General features: G+C 47.6%; 1 protein-coding gene across 7 annotated transcripts in view; it reads left to right on the plus strand.

Annotated features, from left to right (window-relative positions):
- TNXB (tenascin XB) overlaps window positions 1-24737 on the plus strand; it is a 107575-nt gene that overhangs the window by 10878 nt on the left and 71960 nt on the right. For 6 of the 7 annotated variants that reach the window (XM_044419345.1, XM_044419341.1, XM_044419342.1 and 3 more), the window contains exons 2-5: window positions 18959-19409; window positions 20300-20974; window positions 21647-21759; window positions 22667-22820. In XM_044419345.1, the coding sequence (XP_044275280.1) occupies window positions 18968-19409; window positions 20300-20974; window positions 21647-21759; window positions 22667-22820 (1384 nt within the window). In that variant the 5' untranslated portion in view covers window positions 18959-18967. Of the gene's footprint in view, window positions 1-8842; window positions 8951-18958; window positions 19410-20299; window positions 20975-21646; window positions 21760-22666; window positions 22821-24737 lie in introns of those variants that run through there. The other variant, XM_044419340.1, reaches the window with a different exon arrangement.

Here is a 24737-nt window from a genome sequence, read left to right on the forward strand (position 1 = left end):
ACACGTACTGTATCTCTGTTTAAACTGCAACTATTATTTCTAAATCATATGCAAAGAGGCATGATCTTTTACCCTCTCTTTTGCCAATGCAGGTCCTCCACTTTGGTCATTTACAGGTGGCCACCCTAATGGGCAGCTCTCCTCTGGCTACCCAAGTAACAGCACTCCCAGCCTGAACTGAAGACAGCAGGAATGGTGAGAGAGGCAGGGAGAGAATGAGATTCATGGCAGGTGGCCTGGATGGGCATAAGGGACAGGCAAAGCAACGCAGGCAGCTTTCCTTGCCCTGGCTCCCTCCAGGTGTTTTGGACTCCAACTCCCTACATTTCTGACCATGCTGGTCAGGCTTGATGGGAGATGGAGTCCAAAACATCTGGAAGGCACCAGGTTGGGGAAGCCTGACTTTAGCCACAATCCTGTGTCTATTTAGACAGAAAAAGTCTGAGAACTCCCAGTATGCCCCAGCCAGCCATGGAGAGGATTCACATGCAGAGGATTGCTACGGGTACTAGCAACTGGATGGACCCTGCTCCCTGATCACTTAAAACACACAGCTCCCTGGTGCAGTAATCAACTTCAATTTATTTGATGAAAGCAATCAATTTGGACAGCAGGATTTCATTTTGTGTGTGTGCTTTGTTGAGCTTAGCCAAGCACGTTCACTGAGGCTCCAGGTAAGCAAGTTTGGCCGCTGTGATACAAAGCAGCAGAAGCTGGGTGCAGAAGCGTGACTCCTCTGGAGCCAATCCGGCAGAGCCAGCTCCAGTTTTACAGGGCCTCAGGGCAAGTCACCCTCCACGGGCCTGCACCCTCGGTGAGTTAACCTTCCCACCATCTCCTGATTGCTTGCTCGACCCACAGAGAACCGGGAGGGAGCCAGCCATGGCATTCGCTGATCCTCTTTCTAATCACCACCATTGTCTGGACCAGAGCCAAAGGCAGCTGAAGAAGCAGGCCGCAACAGTTAAGAAGAGGAGCAGCTCTGAGGGACTTCTGTCAGTGGGCCCTCAGCAAGTGCCCAGGCATGCCTACCCTTGATGCTGGTGCTCTCACCTGGCTTTGTGGATCTCTCGGAGGTGCCTTTTTCTTCCTAGCAAGAGCAGGGTGCCTGTGGGAGGCCCCATGCTGTGGTGGGCAAGGCCTAGGAAGAAGTGGGCTGGGCCAGAGCCAAGACTGGGCAGGGCCTGGGCTGGCCCTACCATTAGGCAGAGGGAAGCAGCCACTTCCCCTCCCTTCCCATCTCCTTTCCTTTCCTGCCCTCCCACTCAGCAGGCTGCTAGGGGAAGGGCAAACTGCTCTTGCTAGAGGGCTGAACTGATGGCTTGCAAAGAGTTTTTGGAATTAGGCCAAGGGCTGATTACAGACAGGGGGACAGGCTTACAGTGCTTACAGGAGCAGAAGGGGAGCCCTGCTGGATCAGAGTAGCGGCCCGTCTCTTTGGCTTTCTGGGTTGCATAGCGGCCAGCCAATGGTCCCTAGGAAGGCTCCGGACCAGGCACGAGGCAGCAGCCCTGTTTCACCATCACTCATACTCAGAGTCATGCTGTCGCCTCTGATCCTAGAACTAAGTATCAAGTCAATATGACTGGTATTCATTGATATATCTCACTCTTCCATGAATTTGTCTAATCCCATTTCAAACGCGTTCTCTGTGCCAAACTACACATAGTTTAATGTTGCATTTGTGGGGAGGTGGTGTGTGTTTACTTTTTACCAAAAAAGACCAGCTGCTGCCAGAGGAATCAGGACTGGGGCTACAGCCCATACAAAGCTCGTTTTCGGCCTAGGCACAATGTGATCCTGATGAAAATCGCCCCTACTCAAAGCCACTCTTTAAGACAGAGAGAGAAAAATGTCTATCCTCATTATCCACAATGTGCATCATGTTATAAACCGCCGTCATGTTGCCACCCTACTTGTTTGCTGTTTCTCTAAAGCAGCAGTTCCCAACCAACCTTTTTCTGTCATGGAAGTTTTTTGAAGACATTTTTTCCCACAGAACCCTGACTGTGCTCCTGATTTTTGCTAAGCGTTGTGAACCCACAACATCTGCTCCTATTGCCTGAGTGCTTTGCATAACGTAGTAGGTTTGGAAATAAAGAGGAAACATTTTAAATATAAGAAATGAATAAAGAGATTATATGGCAATATCCCAAATGAATTCTTTTTTTATTATTCCCAACACTACATAATAGAGTCCTAGGAACCAAATAATGTGATGCATGTCCTTGTTCGCTGCTTGGACGCCAACTGACAATCGAATAGTTGGCCTTGTGTGGTTTCATTTTAAAATCCATTTAAAAATTGATTTTTGAGATTTTTCGTGGAACCCCTACGAAGGCTTACCCTAGGGTTCTGTGGAGCACAGTTTGGAAACCGCTGCTGTAAAGTGTAAAGCTGTAAACATTGTAGTGCTTCATCTCTGATGTGTCACTTGGGTCCCCTGAGCAACCTGGCTATTCTTCTCTGGCCTCTTTTCTGCTCTACAATGATCATTATGAAATAACCCTTAATATCATGGATCCTGCTCTTCTCAGGATGACCATGTGCCTCCAAGTTCTAGGGCTTATGATCACCAAGGCACAACCTGTATAAGGGGGCAGAGGAGCAGAAAAATCTGTGCCATCTCCTGCCTCTTCACTTGAACGGAGTTCTCCTTAAGTTTGTTCCCAAGTAAGCATGTACAGGGTTGTAGCCTGTGTGTGTGGCACATGAAGAGTATTTTTGGTTTGTTTTAGACCGGATGGGTGCAAAGGCTATGAAAGGATAGACATTCAGAAATCTCTGCTGTTGACAGAGAGAGAAAGCACTAGACGGGCTGGCAGGATTTGCTTGGGGACAACATACAGGTTACTTGGCAAGGACCTTGGGCAGTGCTTATTTCCTGTTCTAAAGAGCAGCATTTCCTTTACTTGGGCCTTTCTTGCAACCGCACCCTCTGATTATTCTGAATCTCTTCCCCTTAACTGATTGCTGCTCAGTGGCGAAGGACAGGAGCTCTGTGAGTGCTCAGAGGTAAGCTCTACAATTGTTTTGTAGCTTCTACCTGGGCAGGGGAAATAAGATTTCTAGGGACAAGGCCTGGCAATGTGAGGTGGACTGTCACTGGCTTACACACTGAAGACATAAATGACTGAAGACAGAGGTGAAAAGGAACAGAGGTGTGGCTGTGCTTATGTATAGATGTAGCTACACTTTTAGAGATAAATACTGTAGTTTAAATAGAAATACACTCTGTCTGATTATGGGTAACTCAGAGGTCCCACCAGCATTTCCTTCCTTCTAATAGTCCCTTAAGCTAAACTGGACTTGGACCAGACATTGCCTTCAAACAGAGGACTCCTTCCATCAGAGGACAGTCCTGTATACAGAAGGATACATAGCCACCCTAGCCTTTTTTTTTCATTTCACTACAGAATGTGCCCCTTTTATTGCCATGTGGCCCCTTTTACAGTGGACAGTTCTCTATTTCAAGGGTTGACAGATTGTCCCCTGTTTGAAGGATTGTCCTGCCCGTCTGGTTTGATGATGATGAATCATAATGACTTTTGCCCAACCACTACAAGCACAGCTGACCGAACGGGCAGGCACATAGTTCATCTTGTCAGTCTTCCCTAAATCGTTAGGGGTAGCAAAATTAATGCTAATTCTACATGTTCATCTGTACATATAAATTTGCATATGCATATTGATGCAAATTGCTGCCATCTTGTGGGGAGGAACCCTGTAGCAATCCTGTTGCTGGAATGTGCTGTTTCAGAGGGGGACAGATGCAACTTCTGACAAAACATCCTGCATCCATCCCATGTTTTCTCAAAGAGGGCATTTCAGCAAGTGTTTCTTTTTCCCTTCGTCCCTACATGAAGAGAGGTAGCTGCCAAACTCTGCCTTTTGCACTCTCGTCACAATCATTGGTGCTGCCAAGTTCTCTTTGGCCTCTGCTTACATGGGCGGCATTTGTACCTGGCCTCATTCAGGCCCCGGAGCTCTCTGTTCCTACCAGCCTTGAGCCTACTGGACAGGGTCTGAGGGGAGGTATGATGGTTTGGATGCCCTAATCCAAGGTTGGAGACAGCACTCCAAACCTGAGTGGGGAATCCACTTGAAGCCACCCACCTCCCCACTGCTGCCAATTGCCCTGTGGGGACAGGAAAGTGATCCCAGGGAAGGGGTGTTTTGGTGGGGAGGGCAGGACACATTCTGTCTGGAAACCCCTCAACCCAACTTTCCTCTCCTCCTAAAGCCCCCTGCCGGGTTGGCGAAGAAGCCCATCCAGGGATGCTGAGTTCCCAGCTTGTGATCATACGTCTCCAACTTTAAGGGCTTATGATCATCAAGGCACAACCTGGAGGACTGCACCTTTCAGTGGTTAAGAGTACAGATTTACTGTGCATGAAGGGGAGAGAGACCTGTGGGATTTGCCGCTCCAGATGCCAAGCTAATTTGGCCAGTTTCGTGTACCGGACAGCTTGGTTGGGGTGGGAACACATGCCTCTGGAAGCTCTGCCATAGCATTCTAATCTCTTGGGCCAACCCCCTGTGAGGACAACTCCCCTCTGCTTTGAGTGCCATGGACAGAAACATGTCAAGCAGGCCCCAGGCCAGTCTTGTCCAAACTGGCGTTCTCCAGAATGGGGATTTCATCTCCCATTATCCCCAGTCCATCTAGCCAATGGTTAAAAAAAACCTTGGGTGGTGTAATCCCAGACTTCTAGAAGGCACCAGGTTGGGTCAGACTGTATTTCCAGTTCTTTAACCAGAATTATTTTTCTCCCTCTAAGGCTGAATGTTCCAGAGGGGATTGAGAAAAGGGAAGGGATGCGCAGGTGGAGTCTTGGGGGAAAGGAACAGCAGAGATCCTGCATGCAGGTCCAGACGGGTGCTGGTCATCCTTGAAAGGTGTGCCTGGCCTCCCGGCCTCCAGCTGTGGGGTCTGTGAGAGAGGCTGGCAGGGAGGAATGCCCTGAAGTCTCCAGCATGAGCCAGAGCAGAGGGAGGGAAGCAGAGAGGTGGATGGAGAAGGGGGCGCAGACAGAAGCCTCTTGTGTGTCTGCCGTCAGTTTGAGGGCAATGGCCCAACCTTTCTGCTTCCCGTGGAAACGGGCCCTGAAAAGGCCCTTTCTCTGATGGATTGCTGTGCTTGGAACCAGGACGAGGCAGTCCTGAAGGAGGCGTTCCCCTAATTACAGAGAAAGTGATGAAGGAGGAGGAGAACTTCCTTGCAGAATTAGAAGCAGAACAGGGGCTTCTTTTGAAACAAGGCTAAGTTCCTTTTCAAAGCCAGGTTTCAGCTCTCCTATATGCACATAAGAAGTGACATAATATATAGAGGAATGATGAACATATGCAGAGAGCATAAGAACATGGGAGCAGGAAGGGCCTTGGCTGAGTCAGATGCTTAGTCCATTTGCCTGCCACCTGCAAAGGCCAGCCAGATCCCTCTCAGAAGCCCCCCACCCCTTCAGGGCATCGAAACAGTAGCCCCCAGTCCAACCTGCTGCTGTCTGCACATCCATGCCTGGTATTCTGGCATGTTCTTCTCTTTGGGAATCAATATGATTGACACATGGATTTAAAATGCAACACCTTAAGTAGTATTGCTTGCTCAGAACATGAGAAACGCCAGGGGCATGCTGGGAATTGTAGGACTTTTTCCATCTAAAAGATTTTTAGGCTTTCTTACAGGACAAAGTGTTTTCTTGGTGGGCTGCAAACATGTAATAATGACCACCATGATTGCTTACACACACACACACACACACAGAGAGAGAGAGAGAGAGAGAGAGAGAGAGAGAGAGAGAGAGACAGAGAGAGACAGAGAGAGAGAGAGAGAATTTACTACACCCTCTTAGCTTCTCACTGTTTCAGTGTAGTTTTTCTTCTGCATATTGTTTTAGGATGTTTCCCTTTCCCCCTCTTCTAGATTATTTTGTTTTTTTGGGAGGGAAGCATTTTAATTAAATCATTTTGTATTTTATTTTGTTTGATTGGAAAGCTGGGGAACTACCAAATGGTCCTTGGTTGGGAGAAAGGGTGTTGGACCAGGGAGTTTGGCATGGCTTTCCAAGGAGCCCCAGATGGTCAGATTTGGCTTCTGGGCCAGGGGTTCTGCACCCCTGCTATCAAAGGCATCGCAGGACTGACTTATGAGTCAACATGCAGGGGGTTGCTCTGTGAGACAGTCAAGTAAACATATTCAGGAGCTCTGTAATACAAGACTTGCATCAGTGGAGGCAGGTCTGCTGGATGCAGCTTCTCTCCATATAGTTCTATTAGGAAATGTTCGCAGGATGCGACCTTTCACCACACGGCAGCTCTCTTGCCTCTACTGAGGAAGGATGCTGTGTATACTTTGTCTCTGGGAACCCTCGGCAGTGTGTGTGTATTGTGGGGGGGGGGCATTCACCTGACCAAGGCCAAAGTGAAGTCGATGCCCCCGCAGAGGGTAGAGATACAAGCTCACACGGCCCTCCCCCATTTCTGGTCCTCAGCAGACCTTACTGCCGTGGATGAGTCTGACTCCTGCTCTCTGTTTCTCTCCCTGCACAATGCTGCATTTCTTGGATGGGGGACTTCGCCTTTCCACAGAAGAATTTAGGACAACATAAATAGCTCAGAGGGGATGGAACTGGGTTGTGCTGGAGGCAGCCAGGAGCCCATCCAAGCGCCGGAAGGTCTGCAGGCTATAATGCACTCCAGTGCATTGTGGAATGACCCCCACAGTTTTGAGCCCTGTTCACTGTCCAGCTGCAGTCAATTTCTGTAATGAAAAAAGAGGGGAGGGGGCTGGTTTGAAGTCTAGGGTTATTCCTTTTTCTTTTACAAAACGACAGCCCTCTGCTTAAGCTTCCTCTGCCCCATCCCCCTCACTTAGGAAGATCCAATAAACCTGGCCTCAGGGCTCAGCCCTACAGCAAACAAGGGGAAAAATCCATTTAGCAAAGTCAGCAAGCAAAAGCCATAGCATCACTTTGAGCAGTCCTGCAAAAGGACAGTTCCAAGCAGGAGGAGCGAACAGGCAAGCATAAGGTCAAGAGCTCTGGATCACCAGTGCAGTGATGGGGCAGCCCAAGAGCGGGGGATTGTCAGGGTCCCAGAAGTCAACCGCACAAGAATCATTGCAAGGAAAGCAAGGTCCAAGAATCAACATTTCAAAAGATTAGAAGCAAGAATAAAGGTGTCGTTTCCCAACAGATGCCAGAGGTTTCCAGGAAATCATAAATGTCAGGGGCTCCTACAAGGCCTGTAGCCTCTGTAATGTGGTCTTTGTCCAAAAGGTCATCCTGTCCTGAGCCTGAGTAAGGAATGGCAGCCAGGCTGAACATCCATTTAGTATACAAAACATCTGGGGTAGGGGGCCAATGGGAAAGGAGCGCCCCCTTGCAGCTATGCAGCTAGTCCCCCATTGAGAGACCGTTACTACTAAAGGAAACCCATTTCTTGCTTCACATTAGAATTGTATCATAAATGCTGGAAATTTTCAAACAGGGTGGTCTTAAGCATGTTTACTTTCAAGTTAACTCTGTTAACAAAATCAAGAGGACTTGCTCCACAGAAAATATGTTTAAGCTGGAAGCATAAATGATTAAATCTAATGTTATTTCTCCTTCAGCAATTAAACATTGTGGGGGGGGGGGTCAAACCACCACCACCAAAAATGTACTTTATCTATTTTTTGCCCACTTCTGTATTTTTCTCCTGGATATCACCAACATCTCACCTGATGGCTTCTAGTACATGTGTAAAGAACATAACCTTCCAGATATTGTTGGACTCATGCTTCCACCAACACCAGTAAGCTTGGCCAATGGTCAGGGATGATGGGAGATGTAATTGAGCAATACCTGCAAAACCACAATTCCCCCTTCCCACTCAAGGCGCTCATAAACAAGCATTTAAGCCTTTTAGAAATGGGGGGGGGGGGAATTGCACAAATGCCAGGAAACTAACCAGTAATAAGCAGTTGGAAGAAAATGTGGCACAGCAGTTAGAGTGTTGAACTAGGATTTGGGGCATCAGACTTCTAGTCCCCATTGAGTCATGAAGCTCACTGGGTAACTTTGGGCTAGTGATCAACTTTCAGCCTAACTTGTCTCATAGAGTTGCTTGGAGGATAAAATGGGGAGCCAAGGATCAGTTAAGCTGCCTTAGGTATGTTGGAGGAGTAAAGGTGGTCTATACATGTGATAAATGAAAACAAAACAAAGTAATAAATAATGAGTGTGGGGCCCTAGGAAGGGAGACCCTGATGGTCCAGAAGTTGACTATGTGTTGTGAGAAGTGTGGAACCTAATCCCAGTCAATTTCACTGAGTGAGCCTAATTTCTAATGCTTTGATGATGTTGATGAAAATTATCTGCCCACACCTCAAGACAATACGTGAATTTGCGGTTTCCGAAAATGCCTTAGGCAGTTTTAGTGGCCTAAACTATTATGGCCACACAAAAATAGCATGCTCCAAACACAGATTTTGGGTTCCTGGCGGAAGTCACCACTGCCAGGAAAACATGTGAAATGAGCTAGTTAGGCAGGGCAAGAGATGATACAGGGAGAACTGAGTCAAAATTTCTACTGCTTTTTTCCATTCCTTCAACTGTCCAGCAGTTGGCCCAAGAGCTAGAAGGAAAAAAACAATGGGCAAGGCAAGGGAAGCGCTTTGCCTAGCAGGAGCTCACTGTGGCCATTTTAAAGAGAAGCGGCATCTGGGACAAGATGTTGTACTGTGGGCTTCTTCTGTTAAGCATCCCACCTACCCAGTACACCGTGCCTTCCTTGAGGATGCTTCCTCCCCTTTCTTTCTTCCCCACAGGCACGTTTTCACAGAGATGAGCTGCAAAATGTGGATTTTCGAAGGCAACACTACCTCATCTCAGCTAAAAGTTCCAGTGGTGCAAACCCTGGAGAACCACTCCCAGGCACTGTTAACAATACTGGGCTAGATGGACCCAGCGTAAGGCATCTTCTGATGTTCCCAGATTTTGAAAGCAGCTGTTGTCCTACATTGCGTTGGGTCTTGTATGTGCTCATTGATAAAATGACTTGTCCCGGGGACATCTAGCCTGCTAAACAGGCTGAGGGTTTTTGTTCTTAGGGACGTGTTCTACATTTGGATCGAGGGGACGGAAGTACAGGGAGATCTGTAGAGGACTCCAAAGCAGTGTTTGCACTGATGTGAGTGATACCGTTAGCAGTGACTGCTTCTGGCTCTTCATTAAGAGGACTCTGTTTCCTGAGCCAAAGGAGGATTAAGACTGTGGTTGTTTAATTTGGATCTGGGATTTCACCCCTTTTACTCAAAGGTCAAGTTTTGTTTGTGTAAACATGGGATGGGGTTCTTCTCATGGGACGGGGTAGAGATGCCTCCATCTTGAGCAAAGGTGGGGTGGGGGTGTCACAGTCGCCTATGTATGGAAGGAGTGCAAGATTCAATAGCCCAAAAAGCCAGTGCTGATCAAGGGGGTGTTCAGGTATCAGTGGGCTGGCGAGTGGTGGTGTTTGTTTTGGAAACAGCGTGATTTTCAAGATTTAACACTGAACTGGTATGTACCTTCTCCCCTTTGCTTTCAAGACTGGCCTCCTGCATCCTCTCCCAATTCTCAGAGCACTAAATAATGTACCTGTGAAAAGTCAATATGACCAGCAGGTACCCTTTCCAGGAGCGTAGGAAGCCGTAGCTCTGCTGGTGCCAATAGGACTAGACTCCAGGGCTGAAGACTGAAGCTCCTGGAGGACTCAGACAGTCATCAGAGGCGGCGGCAGCATTCAGCACTGGCTGATCCATCTGATCGGCACAACTTACTTTCTCTCTCTCTGGAAGTGGAATGGTGTAAACTGGTGTCCTGTGCCAGCAAGAGGTTGGACCTGATGGCCTTCTTGGCCCCTCCCAACTCTGTTGTTCTAGGATTCTGTGCTTCTCTCTCTGTCATAAAAAGAGGGATGCGATCCTTTGTCACCTGATGCTGCCTGGATGGCCATAATTGGAATCCCAGCTCTGATCTCAAAAATGCAGCTTCTTCCTTACGGGCTGTGGCTCCAAAGTTGCAGATGTGATTTCGGCATCAGCAATGGTGTGTGTGTGGGGGGGCATTCTGGAGGCAGTCAGCAGCGCGTGAAGCTTTGCCGAGATACAAGGAATCCAGGCAGTGCTTCAGACCCTCCTTCACATGAGCAGGGGCACAAGATAGACAGCGGATCTTTTGCAGGGTGGGAGAAAGATGGAAGCATTCCTTCCTCTGGGCTCCTCCTGTGCTTGATTGGACATCTGTAATCGTCCAAGTTTGTGGGCTTATGGGAAGCCTCTGAGGGGTTAGGCAGCTGAGTAATTTGTTCAACCAAGCACCAAAGTTCCAGACATGCATGACCTTTGCATTTCTCCAAAGATTTTTTGCTTTGGAAAAAGCTAAGACCCATTTGTTTACCCTGGCATCTATGAGTAATTGAATCTTACTGCTAATGGCTTTATTTTAAGTCTATTTGTTGTATCACATCATTGTTTAGTTGTTGTTGATTTAACACTGCTGTTAGCCACCCTGGGATTTTTGGAAGGGAAAGAGATCAATAAAATTAATAAATGCATATTACGAGAGTGAGAGAAAAAGAAAACTCTCCCTCTACTTTGCTTTTGGAGAATCAATAGGGAAAGACAACCTTACTAAAGCTGGTGTAGGGCTGAAGTAATTTGTTCAGGCAAATTTTGTAAGGCTTTTTTTGTGAGAAGTTGCTGAATACAGCCGCTTAGACTGAATGTTCACTCTTCCCTTCAAATGCCACAGGAGGGAGTTTTCCTTAATTTTTAAAGCAGCAAAAGAGCCATGCACCTACAATATACAATGATCAGGTTATCCTTCCAACATGTCCATAGAAGGCACATATGCACCGCCCAAAGAAGAGGACATGCATTGCCCCCAAAAATGGTCAAAAGAGGGCAGGGATTTGCATATTTGCATATGCTAATTTATGTGTACAGATACAAATTGTAGAGCTAATGTGGTGCGGTGGTTAAGAGTGCAGGACTGGAATTCAGGGGAGCTGGGTTCTAGTTCCCACTCAGCCATGGAGCTCACAGAGTGACTTTGGGCAAGTCACAGCCTCTGTTGTGAGAAGACTGAGAGAAAGAGGAGAATTACGCAAGCTGGGTGGAGTTCCTTGAAAGAAAAAAGGTGGGATATAAATATAATGAATGAATAAAATGACTCTATTTTGAAAACACAATGTATTGGACCATGAGATGGGAGACTGTATGCCTGCCTTCTCTGTCAGCTGTTGTCCAGGGCCGAGCTGTGACAGGCGGCTTCAGGGTGCACAGGCTCCCTCCTTTATTTACTTGCAAATGGGCTTTAAACTGGGCAGCCCAGTCTAAAGCCCAACAGACGATATCTTTCTTCTGTGCAGCAGAACTCTTGGCCACCCTACCTGCTCCTCCAAACAGCATCAAGGCTCCTTCTTCCTTCCTTCCATCCTTCCATCCTTTCATCTGCTGTGTTAAAAAAGAGCCTTTTTAATTTACTCCACCCTCAATTACACTTCCATTTTGGTTGGGATGAATGGGTGCCTGTTTGGCACTCCTCAAGGTGAAAATGGCTAGTGAAGTGCTGTGCTGTGAGATAAGATGTACTGTATACAGTGTAAATGGAAATATCCCTCTCGTTGTCCTGATGTTGGCATGCAGTGTCAATATAGGCCACATTATACAGGCCTGTTTTGAGACACCCTCCCCACATGGTAGACTGGACATGCCTGTGTGGATGCCTGCCAATGAAATTTCCCACAATGCCCTGGCAGAAGCCTATGTCATTCACCAAGGAGAATTGTGGGCATTCTTTGAAAGGAGATAGCTTCTAGGTTCACACCTGATAGGGCAATGGCTGGGACAATGGGAGGGTAGGAAGGCTGGCATGTCAACCAACAGCAGTGGTACTTCGAGAAAGACGAATCTTTCCATTTTGGTTACTTAGTTTGTCACATCTGCCTTGTCCCAGATCTCAAGAATGTCTCCAGTTGTAAGTTCACCCTGAAGTCAGAGACTTTACAAAAAGCTTTATATAAATGTGTTGTAGTGTTGTGCTCATTTATGCCCGGCATGCAATGGTTTTGCTGGCAATTTTGCAACACGAAGGACTTATTAGATTATATTTTCTCTCATATCCACATTTTAACACACTCCGAACAGATAAATTTGTAATCGGGGAACTCCACTGTAAAATGCAGAGACCTAAGAATTTTGAAAGATCAGAACATAACAAAAGCCATGCCGGGTCAGAGCCAAGGTCCATCGAGTCCAGCACTCCATACACATTGTAGCAAACCAGCTGCCCACAGGATCCCCCCAGCAGGAACAGTGCAGGACCTCCTCATGGGAGAGCCGCTTTAGCCTTCTCATCATCACTGTTGCCCTTTTCCGCAAGTTTTTCAGTTCAGGAAAGCCCTTTTTCAGGTAAGGTGACCAGAACTGAGCACAATATTCCAACTGTGGCTGCACCATGGATTCATGTAAAGGAAGACCTTGGCAGTTCTCTTTCTATTCCAGTCCTAATGATGCCTAGCATGGGGTTTGCCTTTTTCACAGCAGCTGCACACTGAGCCGACATGTCCAAGCTGTCTGCCACCACCCCAAGATCCCTGTCTTGCTCAGTCACTGCTAGTTCAGATCCCATCAGCCTATACTGGAAGTTGGCATTTTTTGCTCTAGCATGCATCCCTCTACACTTGTTTATAACTGTGTTCCAGTGCATGGCAGTTTGAAAGTAGGATCATAGGCAGTCTAAAAGTTTGCACTCACCCCTGAGGCTGAGAAAGGCGTCAACGCCACAAGGTCTTACTGTAGTCTGCGTGAGTGCTCCGTCTTGAGGCTTAGCAAGTCTGTACAGGACTGGTGCATCCATGGCTATTATCTTACCTCCTTGCTCAGAAAACATGTACCTCTGTATGCCAGTGGCCTGGATGGGTCATTGCCCTTTTTATGGCTACTTCCCGAGGGATTGATTGGCCCCTGACGGAAACTAAGCATCGGGTTAGGCCAGCCATTCTGCTGATCCAGCAGGATTAATCTCTTGTTTTCAAAGGATGCCTTATGCTCTTTGGCATGCAACATATCCAGCCATAGCTGAGTGAGAACTAGAACCTGGACCTCCCAGGTCTCAGTCCAACCCTGTAACCACCAGACCACACCCGCTCTCTAAATACAACTAAAAGAGCATGTGTCCCAGAGCATATGAAGAGCGTCTTTTCCCTCACTGCTGAGCAGCTGCATCTCCAGGAGAGTCCTTTGGCACTGAAGGCTTCCCTGACTGTTTTGTCCCAGCTTGGAACCCTCTTTAATCCCACTTCAGGCTGGGCGTGTGGTGAGGTGACAGAATTGGCTCGTGGCAGGAATACCGGGCTGATGAATCAGCACCGCCGCTCCCACCCTCACCCAACGTATCAGGACTGGGTGGAGAGGAATGTGTGGATTTGATTTAGCTGGAGGAGTCTCAAGCATGTGCGCTTATCGATCAAAATCCCTCTTACACTCAGGAGTCTGTTAAATTTAAAGCTGAGAGGAGTGGCAAGTCACACTGAATCGTCACTGAATCGTCTCAGAAGGGACTGGGGACGAAGCAGGGGTTGGAAGCGGGGAGAAGGGGAAGAATTTGGAAGGCACAATTCCTGGTTCTTATGCTGTGTCCTTCTGTGAGAGGCTATTCATACAACATGAGGCTAGCAGGCGTTTTATTTACTCCCAATAAGTAACGGAGCAGCCCCTGGAGGGAATGAAGGGAAGTCCAGAAAAGTTTATTGGAAAAGTGCAGCACGTCAGGCCAACAGCTGGAATAATAATAAATCGGTGCAGGCATTTCTCCAGAGCTCCAATGTTTGTTAACTTCCATGGATTCCAGCACTGCATTGACCTGAATTGAGGCGGGGGGAATGTTGGGCCCCCATCTATGGAGAAAGGTTAATTCGGGATACTGCTACCACCAATCCACCCCCTCCCCAACTTGGCAGGGCTGCTCAACAGCTGCACAACAGGCAGAAATTCTACTGATTAAGCTTTTTATTTTTTCCCTGGCACAGAAATGCAGCCATGGAGAAAGCTTCAGCTGCTGAATTTATTCTTGTGATATCATTGTTAAAGGCACAGAAGCCTTTCTAGGAAAAAATGCAGGTAGCAACTCTAAGGGGACCCCAAATTAAATTAAATTAAATTAATTAAATTAAATTAAATTAAATTAAATTAAAAGTGAATGGGTCTTTCTCTTCTCCATCAAGCCACAACTCCCTAGTAGGCATGGGAAACTACCATATGTTGAACCAGATCACTTGTCCACCTAGCTCTGTATTTGGACTGGCCGCCATCCTGCAGAGTCAAAGGGAATTTCTATGTAAGGCATTTATCATGTGCTCATCATTCTCCACTTGCAGTCTTTTACTGGTTTTTTAGATGAGGTTGTGACCCTCCAGATTTTCTTGCATGTTTAACAGTTTTGGTGGGGTTTGTTTGTTTTTTTGGAGCAGGGACAATGTGGCATGTAATTGTGAAAGCAAAAGACAATGCTTTCTGACTTGTGCATCTGCAATATTTTGCTATACCACAGTGCTTTTAGAATTTATATAGCCAAAAAAACAAAAAACAAACAAACCTCCCTGTGTAGTGCTCAGATCTCCGTTCTGTTGCAAAACTAAAAGTAGATGGAACAGCTTGATAGTTGATTAACAGTTTTGTGCAGAAAATTTTGGGGGGAATGGTCTTTGCTGGCCCAGAAATTAGGCATAACCCCACTCCCTAAAAGAATCACCTTTACAGGGTAAAAGAGGGTATGGATTTGCATGTGATCTGACCATGCACACTCATATGACTATACACTATTTTAGATGGCATTGCTGTGGATTGCAGTGGGGGGAGACTGGCCAGGTGACCTGTGGGGCAGTCTGCTGTCCAGGCACTCAGTGCTGATGAGAAACTGCAGCATCCTCCCCCCTTCAGACTGAGGACGCTTGCATCCCATTTTCCTTCTCACCTGGTTTCCCATTACCCCTTTCACACCATAGTGATTGGCATTTTGTGCTCACCGAGCTGCTACCATCCCTTATTAGGCCATTTGAGGGGATCCTACCACTTGCTCTGAGGGGTTTTGCCCAAAATTGTACTTCTGCAAACTCTGGGGTTCCTCAGGTCTGCTCATACCTTCCTCTTGTGAGTGGGTGGTGCCATTTTGGGCCAATAAGCAACAGTGCTCAGAGAACAGAGGTCAATGTTAGTATACAAAGAAATTGTATAAGGTTTGGTCAGTGTCGGAGCAGAGATGTGACAGGGAGAGAGGCTACATCTAGGTTATGGTATTGCCTTGCCAGGCAGGTTTGTCCGGCATCATCTTTGCAGCCCTTAGCTTAGAGTGGCCTCTTTCATGTCACTACTACATAGAACGAAAGAGGAGACAGATTAGCATAAATGTTGCATATGCAAATATAAATATATGGCTGCAACTTCAGAAACAGTTACTCTACTTTAAGTAGGTAATATGTACCTAATTATATTAGATATAATTATGTTTATATACTTAAAGATAATAATACACTTTAAGTAGGTAATGTGCAACTTATCATCGTAAAGAACGTGGAGACTGGATCACCTGTGTATTTATTTATTAAAACATTTCTATGCCGCCCCATTCGCCGAAGCCTCGGGGCGGCTCACAACATAAAGTTAAAATACAAGAAATAACAATATAAAATAAGTCGCCCTAGCCAGATAAAATAAGCAAATAATATTAACAATTAAAATGACGCTTAAATAAAAAGGTCTTCGTCTGGCGCAGAAAAACAAATAACGACTTGTAGAGGCCTGTGCACTCTGCTGTCCAGGTGCTGACTGCTGGTGGCCGACTTCAGTGCCCTGCTCTTCCTCCACAGGGCTCTTTACCTTAATTCAGACTTGGACCAAACAGTTCTTCAAGCAGAGAACTGTTTTGTAGGGTAGGGTACATGGCCTATACCCGGAATACCTGGAATTCATACCTGGAATTCATCATACCTGGAATTCTCATTCAGTCATTTATTGCCAAAGCACTTGGGGCAGTTCACAGCACAACAGAAACATGGTATAAAATGAGCAAATGCAGACATTTGAACCTGTTTAGAAACAAGTAAACAAAATTGCAATAGAACTATCTAAACCCTTTCAGAAACTAAAGCGCCATTTCATATGCTGCCCAATGCTGGGGAGTGGAATTAGATAAAAGTCTTTCCCTGGGACCAAAGGAGAGCAACGATGGCACCAGCCAGACCTCAGTACAGAGGTGTTCAAAGCTGGAGATCCCCACTGAAAGGCCTTCGTTGCTACGACCGAACCTCCCTTGGAGGGCTTCAGATGTTGACCGTGATGGATGGTTAACATCTGATAACTCTTTAGCCAGAAGTGCCATAAAACTTAACTACTGAATTGAAGCTCTGCAGAAATTCTCTCTTACCTGCTTACCCCTTTGAGCTTTTTGTATAAGACTGTTAGTCCACTGCATTTAATTTTAGTTTTGTCACAGTATTTGTCACAGGGTCACAAGGATGGTAGCCAGGTTGGGAGAGGTGACATAAGAGGAGAGATGGAGGGAACTGCTCTTTCCAAGGGGATCTTTTAGTGGCATATAGGTATGTGAGGGGATGTCATGTGGAGGAGGGTTGTGATCTGTTCTTCCCTGCAGGACATGTTCCAATGGGGCAAAAGCTCAAGGAACCAGGCTACAGGCTGGATGTCAGGAAGTACTTCTTGAAGGTTAGGACCCCCAGGATACGAAACGGGCTTCCAAGGGAGGTGGTTGAGGCCCTATCAGTGAAGGTGTTCAAGGAAAGATTAGACAACCACATGTTGGGGGTTACATGAACGGAACCAACTGGAGCTGGGAGTCAGACTAGATGGCCTGGGAAACCCCTTCTGACTCGCTTTGTTTCTATATTTCTATGTTTCTTTTTCAATCTTCAATCTGCTGTTTTCCATTTAGAAGCAACTGTAATTCTTGCTGCAATTGTCATGGATTTAAATAACTCTGACATATTCTCTAAAAGGTCTTTGGCATTATATTCAAAAGCATATTCTTTGGACTCATCAGAAAGTTATTTCCACGGGGTTTTTTGTATTTCCACATGTATCAAAGTCCCTGTGCCTTCTCCATTGCCAGTCACCAACTGCTGTTCTTCCTCATCCTCTTTCTCATCATTGCTATCATTTGCTTGGCCAGCAGCAAATCAGTGAGCAAGTTGGCCACAGCATCTATTGTTCTTCTTCCTCACTGCCCTTGTCTGGGCCAAAAAGACAGGCAGGGGAATAAGCAGGCCCCAGTGCTAACGAGAATGAACGAGTCCAAGGGGCTCTGGTCAGTGCAACCCTGCTGCGGTGTGTGGGCCCTTGGTGAATGCCAAAGCATGCCTGTCTTTGATGTCGGCCCTGCGTGTGGTCCTCAGGCGAAGGCCAGACAGCTGCATGCTGGGATGTTTTAGCTTCGGCTTTCCTGCATCAAGCAGCAGACATGTGCTAGATGGCTGAGCTGTTTCTGTCCCACTCCCAGGATTTCTAGCAGGGGCTCTTCAGACTTAGGAGTCAACTGATGTGCTGTGCTTGGCTTGTTTATGCAGGCCTGATGCAGAGGATCCATGCACATTCCCACATGCCATTTATAGTCACATAGGGCTCTTGTCCCATGGGAAGTAGAGCTAAGTGAGGAGAGCCCACAGCCTCTGGAGGCAGCTCAATTTGCAGCTGAATAGCTATTCTTGAAAGGAAGTTCTAAGGAGATGTTTGCATTCCCTTTGTCTGTCCTGGCCTGCTTTTATCTAATCACATTTCCCCTTCCCAGCTAGCTTCCTGCTCCCTAACTGATTCTGAGACCATCTCCAGCTGCATTTCAGAGCAGGCGACTGCTGCGGGTTGTTTTTCCACCACTATTGCTGTTTCCCAACCAGCTAGTTTTGGCGAGGACTCTGGGATCCCCATTTGCAGGCCTCTGTTTGCATTCCTGCTGTCCACATCAGTGTGATAGGCGATATCCACATAGTGTTTAATAATTCCCTCGGTGGCTCTTTTATCCAGTGGTGAGGCATTGCAAGAGTGGGATTGAAATCCAACTCTTTTATTGGCTTTATCCACAATGTGTTAAGATATAGTGCTTGTGCACATGTGTATATAAGTGAGATTTTTACATCTATTAACACACATGAAATTGGCTATACCTGACATACACACTTGTCAATTTTTCATATTTATCAGAGACAGCATCTTTGGGCTGGTACTTGTTACAGGTAAGAACATGTTTTTCCTGTTGTTGTTATTTTTAAAAATATTTATTTAATTTATATTCCATCTTCCCACCAAAATTAATGCTTAACCTGGCTATCCATCATAAAACATGGATATTAAACACAACATAAAACACAACATAAAAACAAATCATTCCAGAACACAAGAGCAATAAACAGCAGCCAACCAATTAAAACATGCTTCAGGAACAGACTATTTTACAAACCAAAGGCCTACTTGAATAAAAACATGTTTGCCTGTCAATGGGAGGACAGCAGAGAGAGGGTCCCACCCTTAACTCCCTCAACAGGGAATTTTGGCATCTGGGAAGGCCTTCTCCTGATGTACCTCTGCTGGTGGCAGGACAACAAAAAAAAAGCACTTCCCCCAAAGATCTTAAAACCTGAGCAGGCTGACCTGGGAGAATGCAGTCTTTCCTGTAGCTTGGTCCCAAGTCAAAGCTTGTCCTCTCCTGCCCATGGAGCATAGAAACCAAGCTACATGCAGCCCTGTTTCACCTCTCAATCCCCTTTGAACAGCCTACTAGAATGGGATGGAGGCAGCTTCATGAGGGAGGTCTTTCATCAGTCCGTTTCTTCCACATGTTGCTTCCCGGTTCATTTCTACCACATGTTAGGCGATGACCCTCTGCAGAACTGATTCCTTTCTCCTTCTCTTTCATCTGTTCCCTCACAGGTACACACCATGGGAAGGCCAGCAAGAGCCATTCCCTTTATCTTGTTCATCTTCTGGCTGGAGGTTTCATGGCAGGCACACGTGTTCCATCCTGCCATCCGCTCAAATGCAACAGTCTTCTCTCATGTCTATACTATAAAACGGGCAGAAGGGGACGCAGAAATTGAGGGTGCTTCTTCTCCTCCACAAGAAGCTTTGGGCCCTCCCAGCTCCTCCAGAGGAGGGGGCCTGTATGAGCACACCCTGGAAGGGCCTGACCAGGAGCATGTGGTTTTCACCCACCGCATCAACCTGCCCCCTCAGGCCTGTGGGTGCCCACCTGGCATTGAGGACACCCAGAACCTCTTGAGACGGCTGCAGGCGCTCGAGAATGAGGTGCGGATGCTGCGGGACACCTGCCAAGCGGGGGGAGGCTGCTGCCCTGCTGGCCCCAGCACACAGGCCAGTACAGGTAAGGCCCTGGAGGAAGAAGAATGTGGCACAGATAGATATTATGACTAGCGTGGCCACTAACACATTGCCAAAAATGAAGAAATGCATCACTGCAGCCAAGGGCAAATGTGCATGCTGCACTGCATATTTGCATACGTGAATTTAAATGTGCAGGTGCAAATTTGGAAATAAGTATTATAATTTAAATAGAAATACATTATTTCTCACCATAATGGGGAAGACCACGAGCAGGTGATGTGTGTACCCAGCTTCCATCCAGATGCTCATGGTTGATGAACCAGCCTGATGGTTCGAAGTTCCTTCTTATGGTCCTTTATGTTTCAACTGGATTTAGAGCGGACAGCCCTTCAAATCGAAGATGACTTCAAACAGAGGACTGCTGTCTGTCATTTAGAACACTTTGCCCTGTGAGGGTGGCAAATCTATGTCCTACTTTCCAAAACAAATATGAAAGGAAAGAGGGATACAATAAGGGGATGGGATTCATGGGGTGGGGCCTGTTTTCTAGTCAATGACTACCCCATACATAGCTAATGCAAGAAAAAGACCTGTGTATATGGGAGTGGGGAGGAAGAAGGGGAATGGGGGAGGAAGAAACTCTCAGCCATTTTGTCAGGAGGAAGATAAGAATCCAAGGGTCGACCTAGGAACAGAAAGACCCATGTTCTAATTCCACTTCAGCCAGTGGGTGATTTTGGGGTCCGTCCCTCTTCTGCGGGTAACCAGGCTATCGTGAGAATTGAAACAGGCGTGGGAGAGCACCGTGAGATCCTTGGGGAAGGCGTACGTGTGGCAAAAAGAAAACACTGTCAGTTGTTCCGGTGACCACCGAGCTCTTCTCTCTCCCCCCCCCCCTTCTCCACCCGCATGCTCCCGCGCCCTCCCCAGGTCAGACAGACGTCCGCACGCTGTGCTCGCACCACGGCTCCTTCGACCTGTCCCGCTGCCTGTGCGAATGCGAGGCCGGCTGGGGCGGCCCCACCTGCGCCGAGCCCCTCTGCCCCGGCGGGTGCGGCGGCCCGGAGCGCGGCCAGTGCGTGAGCGGGCGCTGCCAGTGCCGCCCCGGCTACGCCGGGACCCGCTGCGAGGAGCCGCCTTCCTGCCCGGACGACTGCAATGACCAGGGCCGCTGCGTGGACGGGCGGTGCACCTGCTTCCAGGGCTACGTCGGCCCGTCGTGCTCCGAGCCAGCCTGCCCCGGGGACTGCCGGGGCCACGGGCAGTGCGTGGCGGGGCGCTGCGTGTGCAACCCCGGGTACAGCGGCGCCGACTGCGGGGCCCGCGCGTGCCCCAGCAACTGCAACCGACGCGGCGAGTGCCTCAGCGGACGCTGCGTGTGCGAGCCGGGCTTCACGGGCCCGGCGTGTGGGACCAGGGCCTGCCCCGGCGACTGCAGCCAGAGGGGGCGCTGCCTGAAGGGCGGCGTGTGCGCCTGCCACGACGGGTACACCGGGCCGGACTGCGGGCAGCTAGCGTGCCCGGCGGACTGCAGCGGCCACGGGAGGTGCGAGAACGGCGTGTGCGTGTGCCACGACGGCTACTCCGGAGAGGACTGCTCCACGGGTAGGCAAGAGCCGCTTGGATGTTGGGGCAGCCCGTCGCCTCCGGCCAGCCCCACCGCCGCGCCGGAGGAGGCAGGCAGGCAGGCAGGCAGGCGGCCGGCCTTGTGCGTCGCGAACAGGCGGCAGCCGCTCGCTAGTGCTGCGCTCCGATGCTATCGCGTGCCTGCTTGGCAGCCAGAGAGCAGGAGTGCACCGTGTGGTGTATGGGAGTGAGAGAGCAGGACTGGGACTGAGGCGGCCCAGGCTGTAGCACTCGCCGAGCCGCGCAGCTCACGGCGTGGCCTTGAGCCAGTCGCAGACCGTCAGCCCAGCCCACCTCACAGGGCTGTTGTTGGGAGGAGGAAGGGGAGTGGGCCCGAACCTACCATTATGCCGAGTGAAGTGGCCACACTTCACTTGCAGTTTCCTGAAAAGGCAGCAAATGTAATTATTTACTTGGATGTCCTTGCGTGTTTACAACTAGGGCGGAGAAGAGGCACTTGAAAGGAGAGCTGCCTCAGAAGCCAGAGTCCTTGGGCAGTTGGATGGGTGCAGTTTGCTACTCCACCTCAGGCTGCAAAATATGTTGGGCCAGCAATATGTGTTGGGCAAGGCTTTGGGGAGGATAGGTATGAGAACAGTAATGGAGAAATGCCCTATTTTTTTTTGTTCTGTTCTCCTTCAACCTAATCAGAGATTCCATCTATTGGTGTTCGTGTGGCAAATCGAGATGAAACATCTTTCCACTTGGAGTGGAACCGCCCAGATGTTTCTGTGGATGCATATGAGATCCACGTGATACCCATGGTAACTTGCTATACTTTGGAATACGGTATTGTTAGTTTGTGGGGATGGTACCTGTGGTCTGTGTGTATTACGGGTGGTAAGAAGAGGGGAAAGAGATCCTGCCTTATTCATTTGACTAGCACAATGCATGCTGGGGCTAGTGGATGACACGAGGAAGAAGGAACCTGTTTTGTGTTACATTAAGAACGTAAGAAGAGCCCCACTGGATTAGACCAAAGGTCCATCTAATCTAGCATCCTGTCCAATAATGAAATAGTAAATTTGGAAGTGCAAAGGCCCATCATGATAGTCCCCATAGCCAAAGCCACAAGGACAGTCCAAAAATTCAGGTAGCTATGCTCATCTGTATCGATGAAGCACTAAAGCGAATGGGTAAAGCAAATGGGTCTTCCTTGCTTATCCAAGATCAAGCTACCATGCATTTCTATGCACTAGAGCAGGGAACAATATATTGTTGCTAGAGAAAATTATTTTTTTCCCTACTACTGTGAAAAAAGTAAGCTCAGATTAAAAATGAGATTCAGAGTGTAACTGGGCTCAGATCTCAGATAACAAGTCATGTGTTGAGTGTTGGTTGAACAGGAGTTGTTGTTGAAATGTGGATTATTGTGTTGCCTGAACTCACTTGTGCCAGCAAGTTATGGCTTGTTAACCACAAAGGAAAAAACCCATAAAGATAACGCACAGTTGGCTGTTGGGTTGTGAACTGTGGGCTTTTTACCATGGTTTCTTGCCTGGGTTCAGATAGCACAAACCCCTACATTATAGCAACAACCCAAACTCAGCTTGTACTTGACCCTTGGCTGTGAGTTGTTGTGTTACCAGCCAAGATGTCAGCTGTGAGGAGGTGACAGGAAAGCTTGCACCATGCTGATCCTTTATATACCTTTTCCCTCCCAACTTGCAGCAGGATCGTCAGGAAGGTGAATCTGTACGCTTGTCTGGCACCGATACAGTCTTCAAACGCACAGGGCTGAAACCAGGAGAGGAATACAGAGTCACTATTCGAGCAGAAAAGGGGCAGCGTTATGGACCCCCTGTCACCCAGACCGTGCGTACACGTATGTAGCCTGGAGGAGCAAGTGCATGTTTCTCTTTTTCTCTGATTCTACCTGTAGTGGGCACTAACTGCTTGTTGACTGTGTGTTGCCCAATTCTCTTCCTGCTTCCTGTTTCCATAGGCAGAGGATTGCTTTAAACCTGAATACAGAGTAACTTGCTGTCAGAAACAGGACCATATCACTCAGTGACAAGTTTTGCATGATCACATATGAGAAATAACCCAATGTGCCCGGCTTTTGCATAATTACCCTTGGCAGCACAGCTTGTCATGTTGTGTAAACCCATCCAGTCATGGTTAGCTAGACACGTACAACTATAGCCAAGGCAACAAGCCACCCTGCCTGGGTGTGCATAACACAAGAAGACACACTACTGAGAGTAATTGTACTGACCTCTGTAGAATGTGTAGCAGAGCAGGGAGGCAATAAGCCACTATGGCTTATTTCCTTTCCAGGAGCATGAAAACTGGACCAGTAACTACACCCAATTGAATGCAGAATTCCAGGGAATATCTAGAAGAGATAAGAATGCCTTCTTAAATGAACAGTGCAAAGAAATAGAAGAAAACAATTGAATAGGGAGGATCATAGATCTCTTCAAAAAAATTGGAGATATGAAGGGAATGTTTCATGCAAAGATGGGCATGATAAAGGCCCAAAATGGCAGGGACCTAACAGAGGCAGAAGAGATTAAGAGATGGCAAGATTACACAGAGGAACTGTACAAGAAAGAGCTTCACATCCCTGATAACCACGATGGACTGGTCACTAACCTCGAGCCAAACATCCTGGAATGTGAAGTCAAATGGGCCTTAGGAAGTCTGAGCAACAACAAAGCTAGTGGAGGTGACAGTATTCCAGCTGAGCTATTCAAAATCTTAAAGACAATGCAGTAAAAGGGCTACACTCAATATGCCAGCAAACGTGGAAAACTCAACAGTGGCCACAGGATTGGAAAAGGTCAGTTTACATTCTGATCCCAAAGAAGGGCAATGCCAAAGAATGTTCAAACTACCGCACCATTGCACTCATTTCACATGCTAGCAAAGTTGTGCTCAAAATCGTACAAGCTAGGCTCCAGCAGTATGTGGACCGAGAACTACCAGAAGTACAGGCAGGATTTCGAAGAGGGAGAGGTACTAGAGATCAAATTGCCAACATACGCTGGATCATGGAGAAAGCTAGGGAGTTCCAGAAAAACATCTACTTCTGCTTCATTGACTATGCTAAAGCCTTTGATTGTGTGGATCACAACAAATTGTGGCAAGTTCTTAAAGGGATGGGAGTACCAGACCATCTTATTTGTTTCTTGAGAAACCTATATGCGGGTCAAGAAGCAACAGTGAGAACTGGACACGAAACCACTGATTGGTTCAAAATTGAGAAAGGAGTTTGGCAAGGCTGTATACGGTCGCCCTGCCTATTTATCTTATATGCAGAGCACATCATGAGAAAGGTGGGGCTAGATGAATCACCAGTTGGAATTAAGATTGCTGGGAGAAATATCAACAACCTCAGATATGCAGATGATACCACTCTCATGGCAGAAAGTGAAGAGAAACTAAAGAGCCTCTTGATGCGGGTGAAGGAGGAGAGTGCAAAATTTGGCTTGAAACTCAACATTAAGAAAACTAAGATCATGGCATCCGGTCCTCTCACTTCCTGGCAAATAGATGGGGAAGAAATGGAGGTAGTGACAGATTTTATTTTCCTGGACTCCAGTGGGGGCCTGCAGCCAAGAAATGAAAAGACGCTTGCTGCTTGGGAGGAAAGCTATGGCAAATCTAGACAGCATACTAAAAAGCAGAGACATCACCCTGCCAACGAAAGTGCGTATAGTCAAGGCTATGGTTTTCCCAGTTGCAATGTATGGCTGTGAAAGCTGGACCATAAGGAAGGCTGAGTGCCAAAGGATTG

This window comes from Varanus komodoensis, unplaced genomic scaffold (assembly GCF_004798865.1).
Source record: "Varanus komodoensis strain SLA01 unplaced genomic scaffold, ASM479886v1 scaffold102, whole genome shotgun sequence".
Classification (NCBI taxonomy): domain Eukaryota; kingdom Metazoa; phylum Chordata; class Lepidosauria; order Squamata; family Varanidae; genus Varanus; species Varanus komodoensis.